The sequence below is a fragment of the Gossypium raimondii genome, chromosome 13, assembly GCF_025698545.1.
Source record: "Gossypium raimondii isolate GPD5lz chromosome 13, ASM2569854v1, whole genome shotgun sequence".
NCBI classification, from domain to species: Eukaryota; Viridiplantae; Streptophyta; class Magnoliopsida; order Malvales; family Malvaceae; genus Gossypium; species Gossypium raimondii.
Genome location: NC_068577.1, coordinates 10,881,380 through 10,903,876, shown reverse-complemented (window position 1 = coordinate 10,903,876; position 22,497 = coordinate 10,881,380). Strand labels below are relative to the sequence as shown.

The window sequence follows — 22,497 nt, the reverse complement described above, 5'->3', positions numbered from 1 at the left end:
ATAATAGATAGACTTTGTGTATATTGAATGGCTAATTTAGGGTTTAAGGCTTATTTGATTTGTTAAATGATACAATTTTATGCAATCAATTAATGCTTTTATATTTAAAATATTTAATCTAAACCATTTGATATATTTGATATGGATATATAGGTAACTATTTAATTTGGATAGGACCAAATTATAAGAAAAAAATACAAAAATAAAAATGAGATAAAATGATATGGATATATAGGTAATTATTTTATTTGGATAATTCTAGCTTTATAATTAATTACTGACCATTTTATCATTTGTTTTCTTATTAAAATATATAATATTTATTTTGAGAGTACTTGGTTTTTTTATTTTATAAAAAATTAAAATAAAAAATTTTTAGCATAACAAAACGGCATCATTTTACTCAAAATAAAATAATTTTTTGAGGCGCATAAAATCCCTTCTTTTTTTCCCCTTAAGCAATAGCGGCGTTTTTATAAGATAACACAAAAAAATTCCCTTATAAAATCCCTTCTTTTTCCCCTTAAGTAATAGCGGCGTTTTTTTCACTTTTTTATAAAATCCCTTCTTTTTTCCCCTTCTTTTTCCCAAAATTTCTAATGAAATCCCACCTGAAATCTTTCTTGTTTTTTTCCCCATTTTATTTTTTTGCCCTCAATTTCTCCAAATCGACAGCCCTCTGCATCTCTGTTGGTCCCACCCATTTTCGCAGCCTCGACTTTGATGAACGAAACGACTACCTCAAAGGCGTCGTCACCGATGTTATCCATGACCCAGGCCGCAGTGTGCCCTTAGCTCGCGTCGTGTTCCGTCACCCATTCCGTTACAAGAAGCAGAAGGAACCGTTCGTCGCCGCTGAGGGTATGTACACTGGACAGTTCGTGTACTGTGGTAAGAAGGTCACCCTTATGGTCGGAAACGTGTTGCCTCTTAGATATATCCCCGAAGGAGCTATCGTTTGCAACGTCGAACACCATGTTGGTGATCGTGGGGTTTTCGCTAGGCTTCTGGTGATTATGCCATTGTTATTAGTCACAACCCTGATAACGACACTACCAGGTCTCTAATTTCATACTCTTATTTTAATTTTAATTTTGATTTCTATTTATTTGCTTTAATTATATGCCTTGTTTATACAAAGTTTGGGTTCAAGTATAAATTATTGAGGCTTAAGAGGAAAAATCTGACATAATTTTTGCTATGAATGAATGAATTAATGCATTGTTTATTTATTTCTGCATCACTGCATCATTTTCACATGATTTTGTTCCTTTTTACCTTTTCGACAAACATCAAAACAGTTGGTTTTAATAATCTTCAAACTGAATTATTGTATCAAAATAAATCTGGACATCCTAATAGTGTTCTGCTTCTTATTGTGTCTAGTAATTACATGTCAAAGGAAAATTATTGTTTGATTGCGAAGATATGTTGAAGCTTTTTATTGTTGTCATGGTTACGGATTTTGGGTTAGGATTGATTTCTCTTGGGTGTTAATTAGATTTGTGTTTTTAGCTTATTTCCATGGCAATTTTAACTTTTAATGCTTAGATTCTCTGGGATTTTCTATGCTTAGTTTCATATTTAATGGCTGTGATTTGCTGAATCAGTGTCCAGAGCAGAATTTAAAAGCAATAGTGTGCTTTATGCCCCTTATGATTTTTTTCACTATTGTGTAATCTGTAAGCAAATAAAAATATCAACGTTTATGATTGGTGTGGGAATTGATGTTTCCCAGCGATTAGAGCTTGAGATTCCTAGTTGGAAGAGTTTAATTCGAACCTTGCGATGTTAACTAGAGCTTATGGGATTGAAAACAGTCTTTTCTTGTTGTGTAGCTCGTGACTTGGCGGGTCTTTGCATGCACCTCAAAGTAAATATTGAGATTTGAATGTCAATCAACATGTGAAGCTATAGAACTGATGTTCTAAACTCGGTTTAGTTGTAGAAGTCCGGTTTTCATCTAATTTGTTTTCTGTTTATGCTAAAGAACTGTGGCCTTTTTTATCATTTATTTTGTGAAGGAATTAGTGGTGCACCTTAAGATAACAACATTATGCTTTGGAATGCTGTTATATTAGGGTATATTATGAAATAAGACTAGAGAACCTTTATGTACTTGCTTTTTAGATTAAAGTTCTATTAAATTGTGCTAATGTCTTTACTTGATGGATTTGCAGACTTGATGATACCCTATGGGATTTGCAGACCATTCATCCGACCATGCTGATTTCCATCTTGACATTGTATTTGTTCATATTCCATGTAGTTTATATTTGCCATCTTGAAAACAACTCTGCCGAAAATTTCAACAGTCTTTTTATATTTGTATTTTTTTTTCAAATGCCATTTTTCAAATCTTTTCCTTTGAATTTCCAATCCCTTCAGAGCTCTGAAAAATATTTAGGTACTTCGGTATTTTTCAATTTCGCATTTTATTTCCTCCAATCTTTGAATTTAGTTCCAATTTATCGTCATTTATTTGCTGAATTAACTTGTAAAATAATTGTTAGCACCTAGGGTTTTTTTTATGTAGGGTTGTTTTTAATTTTAGTTGGAGAATATATTGTGGTTTGATTGTTTGTTAGGTTTTGATATTCATAGGGTTTTTAATTCGAATTTCTAGCTTAAGTAAGGACCTCATTTCTTTTGCCTCAAATTAATTAAATTTAATGGTTAGTATTTGTAAAATTTAATGTAATGTAAAATTTTGGCATGTTATTAATTGTAAAATATTTGGTATTTGGGGTTTTCATTGTTACTGCAATTATATAATTGGTTTTGATGCAGAACATATATGTTTCAACAAGTAAATATTTAGGGATGGGACACTTGTATTTTAAGCCTGAAAAGTCATTAATAGGTTGAATAAATACTGCTTATAATTTTTGTTCAATTTTTTCTTGAATTTTGGTGAACTCCTTTAGTAATTATTTGGGGCTTGTTATGTTACGAATTGGTATTGAGTAGATATAGATATTCTCTGAGAAATTTTTTTACTTGCATCATAGCCTTTTTTATGATGTTTGCCTTGTGTTTACAAAGATTTTGTATTTTGTTTTCTACCTAGTTTTTTTTTTTCATGCTGCCTAATTTGTCGAACTTCTAGCATTAGTGAAGTTTTTATTCAAATTACTTGTGTGCTATCATAGGCGCTATTGGCTGGGGTTTACAAGGAGCTACGTCAGGCATGGAGGATGCCAAAGAGCAAATTGTACAGGAGTCCAAAAATTCCACGCTACCATCTCAAGATGAGGTAGTGTTCTTATCTTGGTTCATTGTGGAATATTTGATTGGTTAAAGATCTTAGCTACGTACAGGATTAAAATTTTATTCTCTGGAGTTCTATAGTTGCTTTTGATTGATTGGATTGGTTGGAATTTTAGGTGTTCATTTGTAAAATTTTCATAACTTGTTTGTTCTGTTGTTTCAGAAACTGAATATGACCCATGGTTTTGCTTGGCACTTTTACATTTTAAATTATCTTAACACTGTAATAGCCCAATATTGCCCGGCCCAATATAAATAATACAAACCAAAAATATTAATAAGAAAATGTCCAAATACATAAGGCCTAACGGGGCCCAACCCGTTTTAACCTAAACTCCCCACTGTCCAACCCATTACAGGCCCAAATCAGAAACCTAAACTAGCCTAAACTTGGGAAATCAGAAACCCTAGGCAGGCATTCAGCCCTAGCACAAGCGTCGCAATAGCGGCCTCCAACACGCCTCTTCCGCTCCATGCCAGCCTTTGCCTCCGTACGTGTCGAGCCACGTCATGCATACCCGTACCTGTAAGAAGGACGAACAACACAAGGACAACACAACACACAAAGAAACAACAAAAAGAAAGAAACGAAACAACAGAAAAGAGGATTATGTATTTTTCTTTTTATTATTCTGTATTTTCAGCTATATAAGCCAAGATTCGAACCTTGTATTTTTTGGTACGCACACTGAAATACAAAGAAATTGAAAAAAAGAAATAAGAAACCAGTTCGAAGAAGGTGATTTGGAGTTTTTCTTTCTCTCACTTTTTTTCATTAGAGATTCTTTGATCCTTTTTTTCCTTTTATTTACTGTTGAAAAAGGAAACAAAGGAAGAGTGAGGAGTTTACCTTCGTTGCGGAGCTGAATCCTTGTCTTCTCCGTCATAATCGGAGGTCGAGCGAGGGATCGGAGAGTCTTTGAGGGATCGGTCTGCGAAGCGGCGCTAAGGGTTATAGTTTTAGGTTTTTTTAGAATGAAATAATGCTGTTGTTTTAGGGTTTTTTTAACCTATAAGCAGAACAATAAACGTCACCATTTGATACCGATTTAATGGTTTCAAAACGGTGTCGTTTGGAGGTTAGACCCGCGCGGTGACCCGACCCGAGAGGAGGATCCGCTCATTTTATTTCAATGGTTTATTTGCGCCATAGATCCTTTTGTGTTTTGATTTGTTTTAATTTAACTTTTATTATTATTTTGATTTATACGCTATATTTGATTTCGGTTTCAATTGAATCTGTGTGGAAACGACACCGTTTTGACGATTCTAATCCATTTGCCAAAGAAGATTTACTGGTTAAATTGCTGTACTGGTCCTTTTGATATTAATTGGCTCTCATTTTAGTCATTTGCGCATTATTTTCAAATTTACCTTAAGATTTTTGTTTTAATTCAAAATTTGTCCATTTTTTTTGTCTTTTTATTATTAAATTAACTAGTTTATTATCAATTGTTATTATCTTTTTTTTATAACCCTAATTTTGTTATGATTTTTATTATTTTATTATATGTTATTATCTTAAGTTTTTGTATATTATTATTTAACTTCTACAAATATTTTATTTTGGACATTTATATATATATATATATATATATTCATTTGAATTTAAAAAAATCACACAATAGCATTTCATGATCCTTTCATATATGTATATATATAATTTATATTAAAATTATTTTATTGTACATATGTATATAATATAATGTTATTAATCTCAAATCATAAATTTTATGCACAAATATTTTATTCCTTTTAAATTTGCTATTCTATCTTACTTATTTTAACTTATATATATTATGACTATATATATTATTATTTACATTAAGATTTTTTTTACTTATAAATCAAAACATATATCAATTTTAAAATTTATTCACCTTTATTTTCTTACAATTTTTTTCTTTAGAATTTACTTAAACATTTTATTTTTAGTTCCACTATTAAATTGTTTGAAATTTTTATATTAATTATTTTTAAATTTTGTGTATATATATATTTTTGAATCTTGAATTCATTTTATTTTATTTTGTGAATACATTTTATTTCCTTTTAGATTAATAATTCTTAAACGTTAATGTAGATATTTACATGTGATGTGATATTATTGTATTTATGCGTATGGTATTTGTTTATTGGTATTCATCTATTATTAGTGTTTATTAACTTATATTGTGGTTTATGAATTATCACCTCGCGTCGTGCATTGTTATTCCATTGTGCTTTATTCGTTCAAAAAGTCGTGTCTAATATGGTTTAATATCAAAACCGATTTATTCAATAACTTTCAAGATAATGCAAAGTTCAATATTTGGAATCTTCGAAGGAATTGAGCCCTAACGTCTTGGGTTCCAATTTTGCTCGTTGAATATAAATAATCAAAGATTTTCTTCAATCAAAACACATAAATAAAAGCTCATTCTTGGGAATTCGATATGCCGTGTCCTAATGTATTGGACATGACATGTTGATTCCTCGAGATGAGAATTTTTAAAATAATAATAAAGGCAATGTTCGATATTTAGGAATTTTGTGAAATCGAACCCCAACTTACTGGGTTTTGATTTTCTCATTTGACCCAAATAATTGGATATCTTTCTCAAAATGCATAGGTTTTTAAAGTCAAGTGATGATTTTAATTTTGAGGATTTAAAATGTTGCACTCTAACTTACTGAGTGTGACAATTTATTTATTTGAAATAAGTGAATCTCATTGTCCAATTCATTTTACTCAAATTTTCATTTCAAAGGATCGTATTTTAAAATCTTTTCAAAGTTTTGACACTAAGACATAAAATGATCAATTCGGTACCAATTTTGGGCGTTACGAGGGTGCTAACCCTCCCTCGTGCGTAACTGACTCCCGAACCTGTTTTCTCAAAATTCGCAGACCTAAAATTATTTTCTAGGTGATCCGATCACACCTCAATAAAAAGGATTGGTGGCGACTCCCATTTTATTTTCAAAGTCGATCCCCGTTTTTTCAAATTTAAAAATGGTTTGATAGCTTGGCGACTCCACTGGGGACCTCTCAGAGAGCCAGGCCGTAAAATTGATTGTTTTTGTCTTATTGTCGAAAATTAGATTTGAAAAATTACAATATTCTCTGTGCATTTGTTTGTATGATTACTCTAATTTGAGCTCTATATTTTGGCATCATATTGCATAAAGACTATTTAGTCTTACCCTTCTAAGTGAGGGTGAAAAGCTACTCCTTCGTGAGGTTTTCACCTCCGTCCAGGATAGTGGACCACTTTCGGAATATACCCGTACCTATGTCTTCGTGAGATTTTCATCTCCGTGCAGCCATAGGGAAATGTATTCCCCTGAACCGAACTCGGTCTGTATGAGCCTATAATGGGTGAAGATTGAGGAATCTGCTGGTTCGGGTACCTTGACTTTAGAGCCAAACCTCATATAGTGGACTTAGGAACTTAACCTAGGTAGAGCCACTCCAAATCCCTAGTGGTTACCTGATTAGGTACTTTTTGTTTTCCTTGTTTACTTCTGTTTTGTACTAACCCCTTTTGTTGTGTTTTATTTGTGATTGCATTACATTTGCATATTAGGAAAGAGATATTGATTCAAGTCCAATTACTAAATTAGAAAGCTTGTCATGGAATACGCATTCCTTGATAAAGTGGAAAACAATACGGCTACCTTAATATATTCTAAAAAAACACATGGAAGAGTTCGTGACCTTGCTTCGTAGCCTGAGGATTCAAGGTGATTGTCTAAGAGCCTTCGACATTCCAACTCCCTTAAAGAAGCTGACGAGCTTCATGAAGATGGGCAGGTGATGGATCGCGACCAAGATCAAGAAAAGGAGCTAGCAGTGGCGTCTATTGGAAATTGGTGAGATTATCTCAAACATGCGCATGAAGAAAAAGATCGATGTTGTTTCTTAGAATATGAGGGTGAGGCCGTACATGTATCCGTTTTATGTAAAGGAATTTACTTTCTAGAAAAGTTTCCTAAATGTAATTGAATTAGAATCAACGTCTATGTAGGCATGCATTTCATACATCTGCATCGTATGCATTAAAATCCATTGAAAGAGTCTAAACGAGTAAATTTGTTTCAGCTAATCTGGAAAACCAATCAACCAAACATCCTTACGGTACTCGTCACAAAGCCAAAGAAATGGAAAGATTAGAGAAATTAGAGCAAATGCAAAAAGAAATGCAAGATCAGCTACAGAAACAAATGAATGAGCAATTGGAAAAAATTCAACAAGACATGACAGAAAGGATGCGGGAGTCTCAAAAGGACATGATGACTGAGCTGACGCAATTACTAAAAGGAGTAAATAAGGGGAAAGGCCCTATGGTAAATGATGAAGGAGAAAACAAGGATAAACCTATCTATCCTCTAGGCCTTACGCCTCTGCATGTGCAGATTCAGACCGAGGTACCTCCGCGCAGATCCTCTATTTCAATTGAGCCTCAGCGGTTTCAAACTGATGTTTCAATGCCGATGAACTTTCAGGTTGGATCAGGTTCTAATCCTAGAGATAACCCATTGAATCTTGTTATTCCTGATTTCGATGAAATGTCTGAAAAAGAGAAGGCAAACGTCGAACTGTCGAAACAATGGGAGGATAGGTGTAAATGGTTGAAGGAAAAATTCAAAGCCCTGAAAAGCACCGATAGTCACCATGGAATCGATGCAAAAGATCTGAGCTTGGTTCCAGACTTAGTACTCCCTCACAAGTTTAAGATGCCTGAATTTGAGAAATATAGTGGGACTAGTTGCCCAAAAGCCCATATCACCATGTTCTGTAGGACAATGACTGGGTATATTAACAATGATTAGCTATTAATACATTTTTTTCAGGATAGCCTCATTGGAGCAGCGTCGAAATGGTACAATCAGTTGAGCCGTACCGAGATTGGTTTATGGAGGGACCTAGCACAAGCATTCATGAAACAATACGATCAAGTAACGGATATAGTTCCCGACAGAATCACCTTGCAAAATTTGGAAAAGAAATCGAATGAAAGGTTTAGACAGTATGCACAGAGGTGGAGAGAGGTTGCAGTCCAAGTCCAGCTGCCACTCCTAGAAAAAGAAACTACGATGCTCTTTATCAACACTTTGAAGGCCTCGTTCATCACTCACATGTTGGGAAGTGCTTCAAGGAGTTTCTCAGATATAATCATGGATGGTGAAATGATCGAAAACGCCATCAGAAATGGAAGAATAGAAGGTGGAGAGAGTAACAAAAAATCAGTCTCAAGGAGAAAAGAAGATGAGATGAATAACATAGGTTATTCAAGGTCAGCAAGTCATCCAGGTAAAGGGGTCACTAGTCAACAAGGTTCATTGAGATAAGAATCTGGAGTGAAACCAAGTACTAAGAAGCTCCAGTTCACACCAATTCCGATGTCGTACAAAGAGCTGTATCAACGCTTATTCGATGCGCGCATTGTCGCCCCTTTTTACTCAAAGCCCCTGCAACCTCCTACCCCAAGTGGTATGATGCGAATGCACAGTGTGATTACCATGCGAGAATTGGAGGACATTCGATAGAAAATTGCACTGTCTTTATAAAGCTTGTTGAAAGGCTCATTAACATGGGTGTTGTCAAGTTTGATGACTCCAGTGCAAAAAATTCGTTACCCAATCATAATTGATAATGGAGTGAATGCAATGCATGAAGAAGAGTGGGAAATGTTCACATCGATGAAAAGCAACTGAAGGAGGGACCTTATTAGATATCCGCCCTTATAAATTTGGAGTGCTCTAAGCAATTAGACTGCGAAAGAAAGCCCTGTAGTTTTTAGAACTTATTTAGAGTAATGTTCAGAACATTTTGTTGTTTTTAGCCTAAAAATGATAGAAATTCCTTTGTGAAAAAGGCTCATGTCTGAACGTTATTATTCTAATGAAATACATCTTTGCGATCACTTTTGAGCCAATATTATTTCATTCTTTTTGAATAATTATTTCTGATTATTTTATTCTTTTGTATTTTCTTCCACATCATTCATTCATTCATAATCATATTGTATAAATAATTATTCATAAATTTATACATTCTTTTGTATATTCTTTGGTACTTATTATGGGTCCCCAGATATCAATTACATGAATGACGCTGCTACAGACTCAGATTTTCCTTTTGAGCGAGGCATATGTTTAAAGGGATCTCATGACTTTGAAAATGACATAGATCGTAGCTTATCTCCAGAATTGTTGAGGATGGTAGAACAAGAGGATAGACAGATCTTACCTCTCAAGGAATCATTAGAAATTGTGAGCTTGGTAAAGATTAAAATTAACCTGACCGCAAGGACGAAGTAATACCTTGTCGAGTTACCTCTAGAGGTTTAAGATGTCTTTGTATAGTCGTACCAGGATATGCCCAGGTCAAGCACTGATAATGAAATCTGCACAGCAGCACGATGTCAAAATTTGTATGAACGATGCAATTCTTTACCGGGGCAATGCCTCTCTCGTTGACTCAGCATAGCTTCGCCCATTCGAAGTCGAGTTTCTATCCCTTCAAGATGTTATTGGATTTTACTTTGATTAAAGAGGAGGATCCAAAGTCTTTTATCGTAGTTGCGCCCCAAAAGGCTCTATGAAAGAAATCTGATATCAAAGAAGGTTTTTGCATACAAGATGAAAGTGAGAGATCTTATGTGGGAAAATTTATCAAGAAAAATATTGGTCCTGGTCAAAAGGGATAACAAGGACTTGCCTAATCCTATGAGGTCAGATCCAATCCAAAATAAATAAAAAAATAAATCAAAGTCAAAAGCAAAAAAGAAAAAATCTATCAAGGTCAAAATGAAAATAAAAAAGAGAGAAAGGAAAAAAGGAAAAAGAAAAGGAGAGGCCGAGGCGAAAACCCACAAAGGGCGCTTTATGACCAAAGATGGTTTTGAGTTAAAAACCCGAAAAGGGCGACTCAAATTTTGAGCAAAAAGGGGCATGGACATCACCATTATCGAAGACTTCTAATGGGCATTGCTTTACTATCAAGATCATTAATTACTTCATCAAATGGATAGAGGCTACTGCATGCGTCAATGTCATCATATGCCGATATAGAATTCCAGAGAGGATGGTATTGGAAAATGCATTGAACTTGAATGACAGCACGATAGCTTGGGGCTGTAATCAATTCAAAATCAGACACCACGGTTTGTCACTGTATTGTAAGACAATGAATTGCAAAAAAAAAAAGATGAAAAATGAAAATGAAAAATGAAAAAATGAAAAAGTAAAAATGGAGAGGCTAAGGGGAAAACCCGCAAAGGGCACCTTAGGCCAAAGGGGATTTGAGTTGAAAACCCGAAAAGGGCGGCTCAAATATGGATCAGAATGGGGCATGAAGTGATCAGAGCAATTCAAATTTTGATCAGATTGGGGTATGTGGTGATCTTGTTATATCTGAATCAACAAGAAAAGGTGGGCGACATCTTGGGGCATCGACAAAGCACTGTAGATCTCCTAAACACATGTCAAACTCAAAATGGTTTTCAGAAAGTTTGTACAGAGAAGTTCAAGTTACGATATCTGGGGACCCAATTTGCTTACTATATTGAATTTGTTGTTCTTGGAATACTTTTTTCTTTTCCAAGATATACATTCCCAATCAATTTATTTATTATCCTTCTTTACTATTTTTGATAATTTAGTCATTTTGAGCTATGCCCAGAACCAAATTTTTTCTTATCCATTGTTATGACCCTCTTTGCAAGCATGTTGCATTGGAATAACGATTAATGGACTAATAAAACTTTCACAAAGGAAGTTTTGCATATTACTCTGAAAAGTTCTAAATAATATAGGAACCTGAAACAGGACTCTTGTCTAGAACACACCAAATTTAAAGAAGGAAGAGTCTAAATTTGGATTTTCTCTTTGGATTTTGTTGTCAAATGCATTGATTGAACAAAATGACAAGATGTCGTGTTAATCACAAAGCTTAAATAAACAAGCAAACAATGATTAGCAGGCAATAGAGAGGTTACCTCGGAGAAGAAAGCCTTCATCTGTGCATAAGTCTTTGGTACGACACCCTGAGAATGGCGTAAGAAACCAGAACGATTCAGATCCTGTATCCTTGAATTGTGATAAGAGAGGATTGAGGAAAAGCCACATATTTTTTACCCTTGGATTGCAATGGGAGAATGATGGTACAAATTTTGCGCCTTAATGGATTAAACTTTGAGGTTTACCGTAGGGGGCAACCTGGCTAAATCTTTCTTTAGAAAAGCCAGTCAAGTAAGAAGGCATTGCAGCACGTCAGTCACAAAGCCTTAATAAACTTGGAGTAATGACAACCTAAGCGGGATCATTCTCGGAAAAAAATAAAACTCTGCATTTATGCAAACACTATTCACATGTCTAGTTAGGAGCATTTGATTTATTTTGATCATGCCATCCTAATCATTAGGCATAATTAGGTTCATTATACAGGTCATGTTCCCGGAGAATGATCCGGAAATTACAGATCTTGTCTCCCTAAGCAATAGCAGAGCAGATCGAAGACGGCAAATCTTATCTTCAAGTGTAAGGAAGCAGATTTAAGCCACAGATCTTATCTCCCTGAGATTACAGTAGAGCGGATTAAAATAAAGAATCTTATCTCCCTGAGATTACAACGGAGCAGATTAAAGCCGGTAATCCTATTTCCCTGAGATTACAGTGGAACAGATTAAAATAAAGGATCATATCTCTCTAAAGATACAGTAGAGTAGATCGCATCAGGTCTTATCTCCCTGAGATTACAGTGGAACAGACCGAAGAAGCAAATCTTATCCCCCAGGCGATGCAGTGGAACAGATTAAAGCCACATCAGTGAATCTTGCTTCCCCGACATTACAATTCAAAATATTAAAGCTATAACAGCGAATCTTACCTCCCAGGCGATGCAGTGGAACAGATTATAGACACATCGGTGAATCTTGCTTCCCTGACATTGCAGTTCAAAAGATTAAAGCCACAACAACGAATCTTATACCCCAGGCGATGCAGTGGAACAAATTAAAGCCACATCGGTGAATCTTGCTTCCTCGACATTGCAGTTCAAAAGATTAAAGCTACAATAGTGAATCTTACCTCTCAGGTGATGCAGTGGAGCAGATTAAAGCCACATCGGTGAATCATGCTTCCCCGACATTGTAGTTCAAAAGATTAAAGCCACAATAGCGAATCATGATTCCCCGACATTGCAGTTAAAAAGATTAAAGCCACAATGGCGAATCTTACTTTCCAAAAGTTACGAATTACAAATCCTATCTCCCTGATATTACAGTGGAATGGATCGAAGCACCAATTCCTATACCTCTGAAGATGCAGTAGGATGGAATAAGGCAACTCGAAGAAGAAGAGCACCAAGGTCCAGTACGACCGGGCAAAATTGGCCTTTTTAAGTCTTTGCTCTATTCTCATTACACGACAATGAGCAAAGAGTGGCAGCTGTAATGGCCCAATATTGCCCGGCCTAATATAAATAATACAAACCAAAAATATTAATAAGAAAATGTCCAAATACATAAGGCCTAACGGGGCCCAACTCGTTTTAACCAAAACTCGCCACTGTCCAACCCATTACAGGCCCAAATCAGAAACCCAAACTAGCCTAAACTTGGGAAATCAGAAACCCTAGGCAGGCATTCAGCCCTAGCACAAGCGCTGCAACAACGGCCTCCAACACGCCTCTTCCGCTCCACGCTAGCCTTTGCCTCCGTACGTGTCGAGCCACGTCATGCGTACCCGTACCTGTAAGAAGGACGAACAACACAAGGACAACACAACACACAAAGAAACAATAAAAAGAAAGAAACGAAACAACAGAAAAGAGGATTATGTATTTTTCTTTTTATTATTCTGTATTTTCGGCTATATAAGCCAAGATTCAAACCTTGTATTTTTGGGTACGCACACTGAAATACAAAGAAATTGAAAAAAGAAATAAGAAACCAGTTCGAAGAAGGTGATTTGGAGTTTTTCTTTCTCTCGCTTTTTTTCATTAGAGATTCTTTGATCCTTTTTTTTCCTTTTATTTACTGTTGAAAAGGGAAACAGAGGAAGAGTGAGGAGTTTACCTTCGTTGCGGAGCCGAATCCTTGTCTTTTCCGTCGTAATCGGAGGTCGAGAGAGGGATCGGAGAGTCTTTGAGGGATCGGTCTGCGAAGCGGCGCTGAGGGTTATAGTTTTAGGTTTTTTTAGAATGAAATAATGCTGCTGTTTTAGGGGTTTTTTTAACCTATAAGCAGAACAATAAACGTAACCGTTTGATACCGATTTAATGGTTTCAAAATGGTGTCGTTTGGAGGCTAGACCCGCGCGGTGACCCGACCCGAGGGGAGGATCCGCGCATTTTATTTCAATGGTTTATTTGCGCCATAGATCCTTTTGTGTTTTGATTTGTTTTAATTTAACTTTTATTATTATTTTGATTTATACGCTATATTTGATTTCGGTTTCAATTGAATCTGTGGCAACGACACCGTTTTGAAGATTCTAATCCATATGCCAAAGAAGATTTGCTAGTTAAATTGTTGTACTGGTCCTTTTGATATTAATTGGCTCTCATTTTGGTCATTTGCGCATTATTTTCAAATTTACCTTAAGATTTTTGTTTGAATTCAAAAGTTGTCCATTGTTTTGTCTTTTTATTATTAAATTAACTAGTTTATTATCAATTGTTATTATCTTTATTTTTATAATAACCCTAATTTTGTTATGATTTTTATTATTTTATTATATGTTATTATCTTAAGTTTTTGTATATTATTATTTAACTTCTACAAATATTTTATTTTGGACATTTATATATATATATATATTCATTTGAATTTTAAAAAATCACACAATAGCATTTCATGATCCTTTCATATATGTATATATATAATTTATATTAAAATTATTTTATTGTACATATGTATATAATATAATGTTATTAATCTCAAATCATAAATTTTTATGCACAAATATTTTATTGCTTTTAAATTTGCTATTCTATCTTACTTATTTTAACTTATATATATTATGACTATATATATTATTATTTACATTAAGATTTTTTTTTACTTATAAATCAAAACATATATCAATTTTAAAATTTATTCACCTTTATTTTCTTATAATTTTTTTCTTTAGAATTTACTTAAACATTTTATTTTTAGTTCCACTATTAAATTGTTTGAAATTTTTATATTAATTATTTTTAAATTTTGTGTATATATATATTTTTGAATCTTGAATTCATTTTTATTTTATTTTGTGAATACATTTTATTTCCTTTTAGATTAATAATTCTTAAACGTTAATGTAGATATTTACATGTGATGTGATATTATTGTATTTATGCGTATGGTATTTGTTTATTGGTATTCATCTATTATTAGTGTTTATTAACTTATATTGTGGTTTATGAATTATCACCTCGCGTCGTGCATTGTTATTCCATTGTGCTTTATTCGTTCAAAAAGTCGTGTCTAATATGGTTTAATATCAAAACCGATTTATTCAATAACTTTCAAGATAATGCAAAGTTCCATATTTGGAATCTTCGAAGGAATTGAGCCCTAACGTCTTGGGTTCCAATTTTGCTCGTTGAATATAAATAATCAAAGATTTTCTTCAATCAAAACACATAAATAAAAGCTCATTCTTGGGAATTCGATATGCCGTGTCCTAATGTATTGGACATGACATGTTGATTCCTCGAGATGAGAATTTTTGAAATAATAATAAAGGCAATGCTCGATATTTAGGAATTTTGTGAAATCGAACCCTAACTTATTGGGTTTCGATTTTCTCATTTGACCCAAATAATCTGATATCTTTCTCAAAATGCATAGGTTTTTAAAGTCAAGTGATGAATTTAATTTTGAGGATTTAAAATGTTGCACTCTAACTTACTGAGTGTGACGATTTATTTCTTTGAAATAAGTGAATCTCATTGTCCAATTCATTTTACTCAAATTTTCGTTTCAAAGGATCGTATTTTAAAATCTTTTCAAAGTTTCGACACTAAGACATAAAATGATCAATTCGGTACCAATTTTGGGCGTTACGAGGGTGCTAACCCTTCCTCGTGCGTAACCGACTTCCGAACCTGTTTTCTCAAAATTCGCAGACCTAAAATTATTATCTAGGTGATCCGATCACACCTCAATAAAAAGGACTGGTGGCGACTCCCATTTTATTTTCAAAGTCGATCCCCGTTTTTTCAAATTTAAAAATGGTTTCAACAAACACCTTACAGTTTTCTTCTTCCTATGGATACCATTACAACTTGCAGTTGAATGTTTCTTTTAGGTAAATCTTGTGACACATTTTCTTTCTTTGTTCACCTCACTTTATAGCCTATTTTTTTCCCTCCTGCGTTGGATCTTTTTTTTTTTTTAAATCACATGATCTCAAATTTCAATTTCTTTTAACATTTATTGGAAGAATAATGTGGTCTCATTTGATTGTTTCTCCTACCTGGTTCTTGCTTCTACTCGTATTTCTTTTTGGATGAATAAATTTATTTGTTTAATCCTCATCATCCTGTACAATATCATGCTTGCAAGTTTCTATTTTCCTCCTTATTGCAGATTTACTATCCTGTTATCCCTCTTTTGTTCTCCTTGATGTGGATATTTCTTGTGAAGAAGTACTTACATTTTGCTGTTTATTCATGCTTACAGGATAGGAGCAAATGGTTTGGAGAACTCGTAAGCACTCCTCTGTCACTCCTAAGCCAGTTGTTTAAATTATTTTCATAGCCTACTTTAATTGTTGTTATTTGTGGGAAAATTAGTCTACATTCTTTAAGCTGATCTTAAACTGCTTCCTACATTGTTTCAGCCTTGGGAAGAAAGTTTACGGGATGCACACGAGTTTGGAAAACTTGTTCAGTTTTAGAACTTGGATCCAGCTTACTCTTCAGCAGAAGTGGAGATAATATTTATTATGAATCACAATTAGGTTGTCTTTGAAGCATTTTGTATTTACACGCATAAATTTCTATTTTCTTTCACTTTTCCTCTTCCTACATGTGTGGTTTGTACTTTTTTATCTTTCTTATGAATAATGCATGTTTATATTGCAGGATATAGTTTGGAATGCCTTCAATGAAACTTGCAGAGCAAAGATGGTGCAGCAGACTGCATTGTATTTTTTATTACCTTGCAATGTGTATAATCATAGGCAAGTTCAACTAGTCAGTCTGTTTCTCATATGTATTATTTATTTTAGTTTTGATTCTAAATTTTTATTTTTACTTTAATATTTACGACAACTTGAGTTCTAACTTTTGGATTTTAATTGTGTTATTAATTTATTATTTTAAATTCTAAAACTAAATTCATTAATTTTTATATTTAGTTTTAATGTTAAAATTTTCATAGAAAATTTAATTTAAATAATATTTTTTTATTCATCCTTGAAAGTATATTTAAAGTTCAAATTTAAAAAATAAAACATAATATAATATTTATCATAAAAATAAATATTATTTGATTAAAATATATTTTTTAAATGTTATGTTTTTAGTGGCGTTTTTGCGAGAAGCGTCGCTAAAGGTTTGTTCTATATCGGCGTTTGTGTGAAAAGCGCCGCTAAAGGTCTATTCTATAGCGGCGTTTGTGGGAAAAACGCCGCTACAGGTCGATTCTATAGCGGCGTTTGTAGGAAAAATGCCGCTAAAGGTCATGGTCTTTAGCGGCGTTTGTGGTAAAAGCTAAAGGTCTTCGTCTTTAGCGGCGTTTGTGGTAAAAGCTAAAGGTCTTCGTCTTTAGCGGCGTTTGTGGTAAAAGCGCCGCTAAAGGTTTGGTCTTTAGCGGTGTTTGTGAGAAAAGCGCCGCTAAAGGTCTTGGTCTTTAGCGGCGTTTATTTCTAAAAACGCCGCTAAGGTTAGCGACGCTATCATTAGCGGCGTTTTTGGTACTTTTAGCGGCGCTTTCCTAAAAAAACGCCGCTAAAAACCTGTTTTGGTGTTTTGTATTGACTACTAATAGCACTGAAAACACGTGCTAGCCCAATATTTGATAAGTGACAAAAATTATAAACTAAAAAATTTATTTAAAATTCATAAAAATTATAATTTTTTTACAATTAAAAGAATCAACTTGAACAAATAGTTATCTAGATTCATCCAAACATTTTTAAAGTAATTTATATATTTTTAATTTTAATAAAATATTATATTTTTATATTATTATGAAATTAAAATATATAAAATTTATTATTTCATGACCTATTTTATAAAATATAAAATATATATTTGTATAAATATATAAAATATGATTTATAATAAAATATATAAAATCTACATAGATTTTATAAAATATCAAATTTTATGTATTTTAAATTTAATAATGCTATAAAATTATGATAATTTATGAAAAATTAAAATATATAAGATTACTAAAAGAACATGTTTGGAAAGAATTTGGATAAATTGTTCTTCAAGTTCCAATGTACTTGGATAATTATTTGTCCAAATTCACTCCTTATGTGTAAAATGTTATATATATATTTTTATTTTTTTAAATTTCTTCCACATGTCAAAATGTGGGGTTACCACGTGTTATTATTGCTATTGGTCATCAATACTATGTTAGTGTATTTTAATGGTGTTATTGCGAATTAAAACTTAGGTACCAATTAAGTGCAAAAAAATTATATAGGTGCTAGTTAGGTACAAATGGCCGATTTCATAAGTATCATACCAAATCCATCAGTCGAATCATTTTTTCGAGAAATACGATACATCTAAGTCATACAAATAAAAAAAATCTAATCATTGATAAGAAAAAGAAAAAAATGTGAGCGGTGATTGGATTGATGATAAAATAGAATCCGGGGTCGCGAACAGTGATTCGATTGATGATAAAGAAAGAGAATTCTTGGTTCAGTTCTCCACCTTAACTACAGAAAAAAGGATTGATCAAATTCTATTGAGTTTGCTTCATAGTGATCATTTATCAAAGAATGACTTTGGTTATCAAATGATTGAACAACCGAGACCAATTTACTTACGATACTTAGCTGACATTCATAAAAATTATCTAATGAATTATGAGTTCAATACATCCTGTTTAGCAGAAAGGCAGATATTCCTTGCTCATTATCAGACAATCACTTATTTACAAACTTCGTGTGGGGCTAATAGTTTTCATTTCCCGTCTAGTGGAAAACCCTTTTCGCTCCGCTTAGCCCTATCTCCATCTAAGGGTATTTTAGTGATAGGTTCTATAGGAACCGGACGATCCTATTTGTTCAAATACCTTACGACAAACTCCTATGTTCCTTTAATTACAATATTTTTAAACAAGTTCATGGATAACAAGCTTAAGGGTTTTCTTATTGATGATATCGATATTGATGCTAGTGACGATATTGATGATAGTGACGCTATTGATCGTGACTTTGATAGGGAGCTGGAGCTTCTAACTATGACGAATGTGTTAACTATGGATATAATGTCGGAAATAGACTGATTTTATATCACCCTTCAATTCAAACTAGCAAAAGCAATGCCTCCTTGCATAATATGGATTCCAATCATTCATGACCTGGATGTGAATGAGGCGAATTACTTATCCCTATTAGTGGACTATCTCTCCAAGGATTGTGAAAGATGTTCCACTAGAAATATTCTTGTTATTGCTTCGACTCATATTCCCCAAAAAGTGGATCCCACTCTAATAGCCCCAAATAAATTAAATACATGTATTAAGATACGAAAGCTTCTTATTCCACAACAATGAAAGCACTTTTTCACTTTTTCATATACTAAGAGATTTCACTTGGAAAAGAAAATGTTCCATACTAATGGATTCGGGTCCATAACCGTGGGTTCCAATGCACGAGATCTTGCAACACTTACCAATAAGGCCCTATCAATTATTATTACACAAAAGAAATCAATTATAGACACTAATATAATTAGATCTGCTCTTCATAGACAAACTTGGGATTTGTGATCCCAAGTAAGATCGGTTCAGGATCATGGGATCCTTTTCTATTAGTTAGGAACGAGCATGAAGAAATTAAAGTACAAGGGAAAAAGATATACTAATCCATGCTTTTATTATGAAAAAGTTAAAATGTGCTATTAATCCCTACACTATTATAGAATTTGAGATTTAGCCACCATACTTTAAAAGTTAAAATATAATCTTTTATTTTTTCCATTTAAAAATCATAGCCTAATGATTATTGTTGTTGATAGGCTTTGTTAAAATTTATCAATTTAACATGTTTATTTTTTTAATTATATGTCATGTGATGTAAGGATAACCTAATCAAAATTTCAAGTTGACAAATTTTGATGAAAAATACTTACGACTTCAACGATTGAATGAGAGTTTTAAATAAAAAGTAAGAGGACTTAATTTTTAAATTTTTTAAGTACAAGAATTAAATATTAAATTTTGTCAAATTATAAGAATTAACAACATATCTCAACCAAAAAAACAATTTTGATGTTCTTTTATAAAAAAAAAATCTCAATTTTAAATATAAAATGCTTTTGTCCCTAGACTCCTTATCCCATATGGTATTATTCTACAAGTGAATTTATCCACTCCATCAAGAGAAAAAGGACAGCTCCATCAAGAGAGAAACGAGAGGTAAAGAGTCTCTTGCAGCTTTTAAAATTGATATGAGAAAAACCTTCGACAAGATCAATTATGATTTCATTCTTATTGTCATGAAGCATATGGGATTTGAACGTGAATGGATAAATTTAATTCATCAGTGTATCTCCACTATCTCTTACTAAGTCCTTATTAATGGCTCTCTTTTGAAAGACTTCACTCTTTTCAGGGTTTGCGCTAAGGGGATCCTTTTTCCCTTATTTTTTTTTATTTTGTGCATGAACATCCTCTCACTTATGCTTCATAAAGCTGAAGTGAATGGATCCATTTATGGAATTAATATTTTTAAGAATGCTTTCTATTAATCATCTTCTCTTTGCGAATGATTGTGTTGGTGTTGAAATCAAAGAACAGACAAGCTCAACTTATGTCTTGTGCAGAAAGCCTCGATACTTTCTAAGCAAACAATCGGATTCGAAGCAAAAGAAAGAAGGAAAGCAAAGAAAATAGAGAGTATCTTGATGAACAAAAAAAATGATTTCATTCATACATTGAACAGTGGCATAATGCCAATACATAAACGAAGCAATTTGCGTGTCAAAATCAGCAAGTATTCACCTAATTGCTACCTACCACCACTAATACATTGAAACTTGAAGTAATTAACTTGTACATACAAGGAAAGCTGAATTAACAGTTCATTCATCAACAAATTACATCAATCATCAACCTAACATAATTCAAAATGAACTAAAAAATACATTTCATCAACTAAGAATTACAAAATGAACAAAACAGGAACAGTTGAGCTTGTTCCAACAGCTCCTGCATGGCTTATTGCTGTCTGCTTTATTGCTGCATGCTGACCAACTTCAGCACTCCTCCTTGGTTAGCATGTTGCAAACTCCTAGTTTCTTCCTTAAATACTCGAACCTTGTTGCATTAAGGGCCTTGGTCAAAATGTCAGCAAATTGATCCTCTGAATTGCAATGAATCAGTTTCATCTCTTGTGCCTGCTCCATCTCTCGAACAACATGAAGTTTAATGCTGAAATGCTTTGTTCTTCCATGGAACATTAGATTCTTTGCAATTGCAACAGCAGATTGATTGTCACAGAAGATCTCTGTTGCTTCCCTTTGATGCACATTTAAATCAGCCATGATTTTCCTTAACCAAATGGCTTGATTTACAGCACTTGCTGCTGCGACATATTCTGCTTCAGTAGTGGATTGATTCACCAATGTTTGCTTCTTCGAGCTCGAACAGAACATGGCTGAACCAAGATTAAAAGCATACCCTGAGGTGCTTTTCATGTCATCCATCGAGCCAGCCCAATCACTGTCAGTATAGCTAACTAACTTCAAGCTTTTAATTTTCCTATACATCAAGCCATAACTCAATGTACCTTTGACATACCTGAGCACCCTCTTTGCAGCTTGAAAGTGCTTCTCATTGCTATAATGCAAGAACCTTGAGAGCAAACTTACAACAAACATAATGTTAGGTCTAGTGGCTGTTAGATACAGCAAACAACCCACTAAACTTCTGTAAGTAGATTCACAAACCCTTTCAAAATCACCATGGCTCGATAGCTTCTCTCCAACAGCAATAGGAGTCTTTGTTGCTTTGCTGTTTTGCATGGAGAACTTGGTCAAAACCTTCTAGGCAAAGGCCTTCTGACTTAGGAATATCCCATCCTATGTTTGTGTCACCTCCATCTCAAGAAAATAGGACATTTTCCCTAGATCAGACATTTCAAACATCTCCTGCATTTTGGTCTTGAAATCAATCAACATTGCTTGGTCTCCTCCTGTCACCAACAGGTCATCAACATACAGAGACACAATAAACTGTGTCTGTACTCCTACCTTCTTAACATATAAAGTTGGCTCACTCTTGCTTTTGTCAAATCCCAAACCAGCCAAGTAGCTATCGATCCTGCTGTATCAGGCCCTTGGAGCCTGTTTTAAGCCATAAAAGGCTTTCTTTAACTTGTAAACCATATGCTCCTTGCCAGCTATCTCAAACCCCTGTGGTTGTTCAACATAGATATCTTCCTCAAGAAATCCATTGAGAAAGGCTGACTTCACATCGAGCTGATGGATTTTCCATTCCATTTGAGCTGCTAAGGCAATCAACAGTCTGATGGTATCGAGCCTAGCTACTGGTGCAAAGGTCTCTAGATAGTCCAAACCATATTTCTGGTTGAATCCCTTAACAACCAACCTTGCTTTTATCTTGTTCAAGCTCCCATCAGCATTATGCTTGGCCTTATACACCCATTTCACTCTAATAATCTTCCCTTTTACTGGTTTTCAATCAATTCCCAAGTCTGGTTCTTCTCGATCATGCTGATTTCTTCAGCCATTGCTTGCTTCCACCCTTGCTGAGCTTCAGCTTCTTCAAAACAGCTTGGTTCAGCTATAACTACTTATGCTCTTTCATAAATTTCAGCCTATGGTCTAGTGCCCCTGTTTGGTTCATCATCAATGTCCATTTTAGGATAATTTTTATCTGGCTCAACTTGGTCTGTTGCAAGATCTTCTGAAACTACCTGTGGCTCATTCATTTCCCAGTTCCAGCATGCCTTCTCATCAAATACAACATCTCTGCTAACTGACACTTTGTTTGTTGAAGGATCTAGGATCCTATATCCCCTTTTGACTGTGCT

At 33.8% G+C, this 22,497-nt stretch overlaps 1 protein-coding gene across 4 annotated transcripts; it reads left to right on the top strand.

Moving 5' to 3' along the window:
* Positions 1 to 528: 528 nt before the first annotated feature.
* LOC105782542 (60S ribosomal protein L8-3-like) lies at positions 529 to 16,595 on the top strand. Of its 4 annotated transcripts, none has more exons than XR_008192886.1 (6): positions 852 to 1,059; positions 2,181 to 2,407; positions 3,153 to 3,256; positions 15,930 to 15,956; positions 16,090 to 16,209; positions 16,334 to 16,595. XR_008192886.1 is itself a non-coding variant. In XM_052626787.1 (6 exons), the coding sequence occupies exons 2-5, from the start codon at positions 2,196 to 2,198 to the stop codon at positions 16,184 to 16,186; spliced, it is 279 nt and encodes a 92-aa protein (XP_052482747.1). In that variant the 5' UTR covers positions 852 to 1,059; positions 2,181 to 2,195; the 3' UTR covers positions 16,187 to 16,209; positions 16,334 to 16,595. The 4 variants fall into 4 exon arrangements, 2 of the variants coding, with proteins under 2 accessions (XP_052482746.1, XP_052482747.1); XM_052626787.1 differs by having other exon boundaries at positions 2,181 to 2,246; XR_008192885.1 differs by lacking the exons at positions 15,930 to 15,956; positions 16,090 to 16,209; positions 16,334 to 16,595 and having other exon boundaries at positions 529 to 1,059; positions 3,153 to 4,013.
* The last annotated feature ends 5,902 nt before the right edge of the window (positions 16,596 to 22,497 follow it).

Coding starts and splice junctions, on each gene's coding strand:
- LOC105782542 (XM_052626786.1), top strand. CDS start 600: ATGAAATCCCACCTGAAATCTTTCTTGTTTTTTTCCCCATTTTATTTT. Junction 1,060..2,180: donor CCTGATAACGACACTACCAG/GTCTCTAATTTC, acceptor ATGGATTTGCAG/ACTTGATGATACCCTATGGG.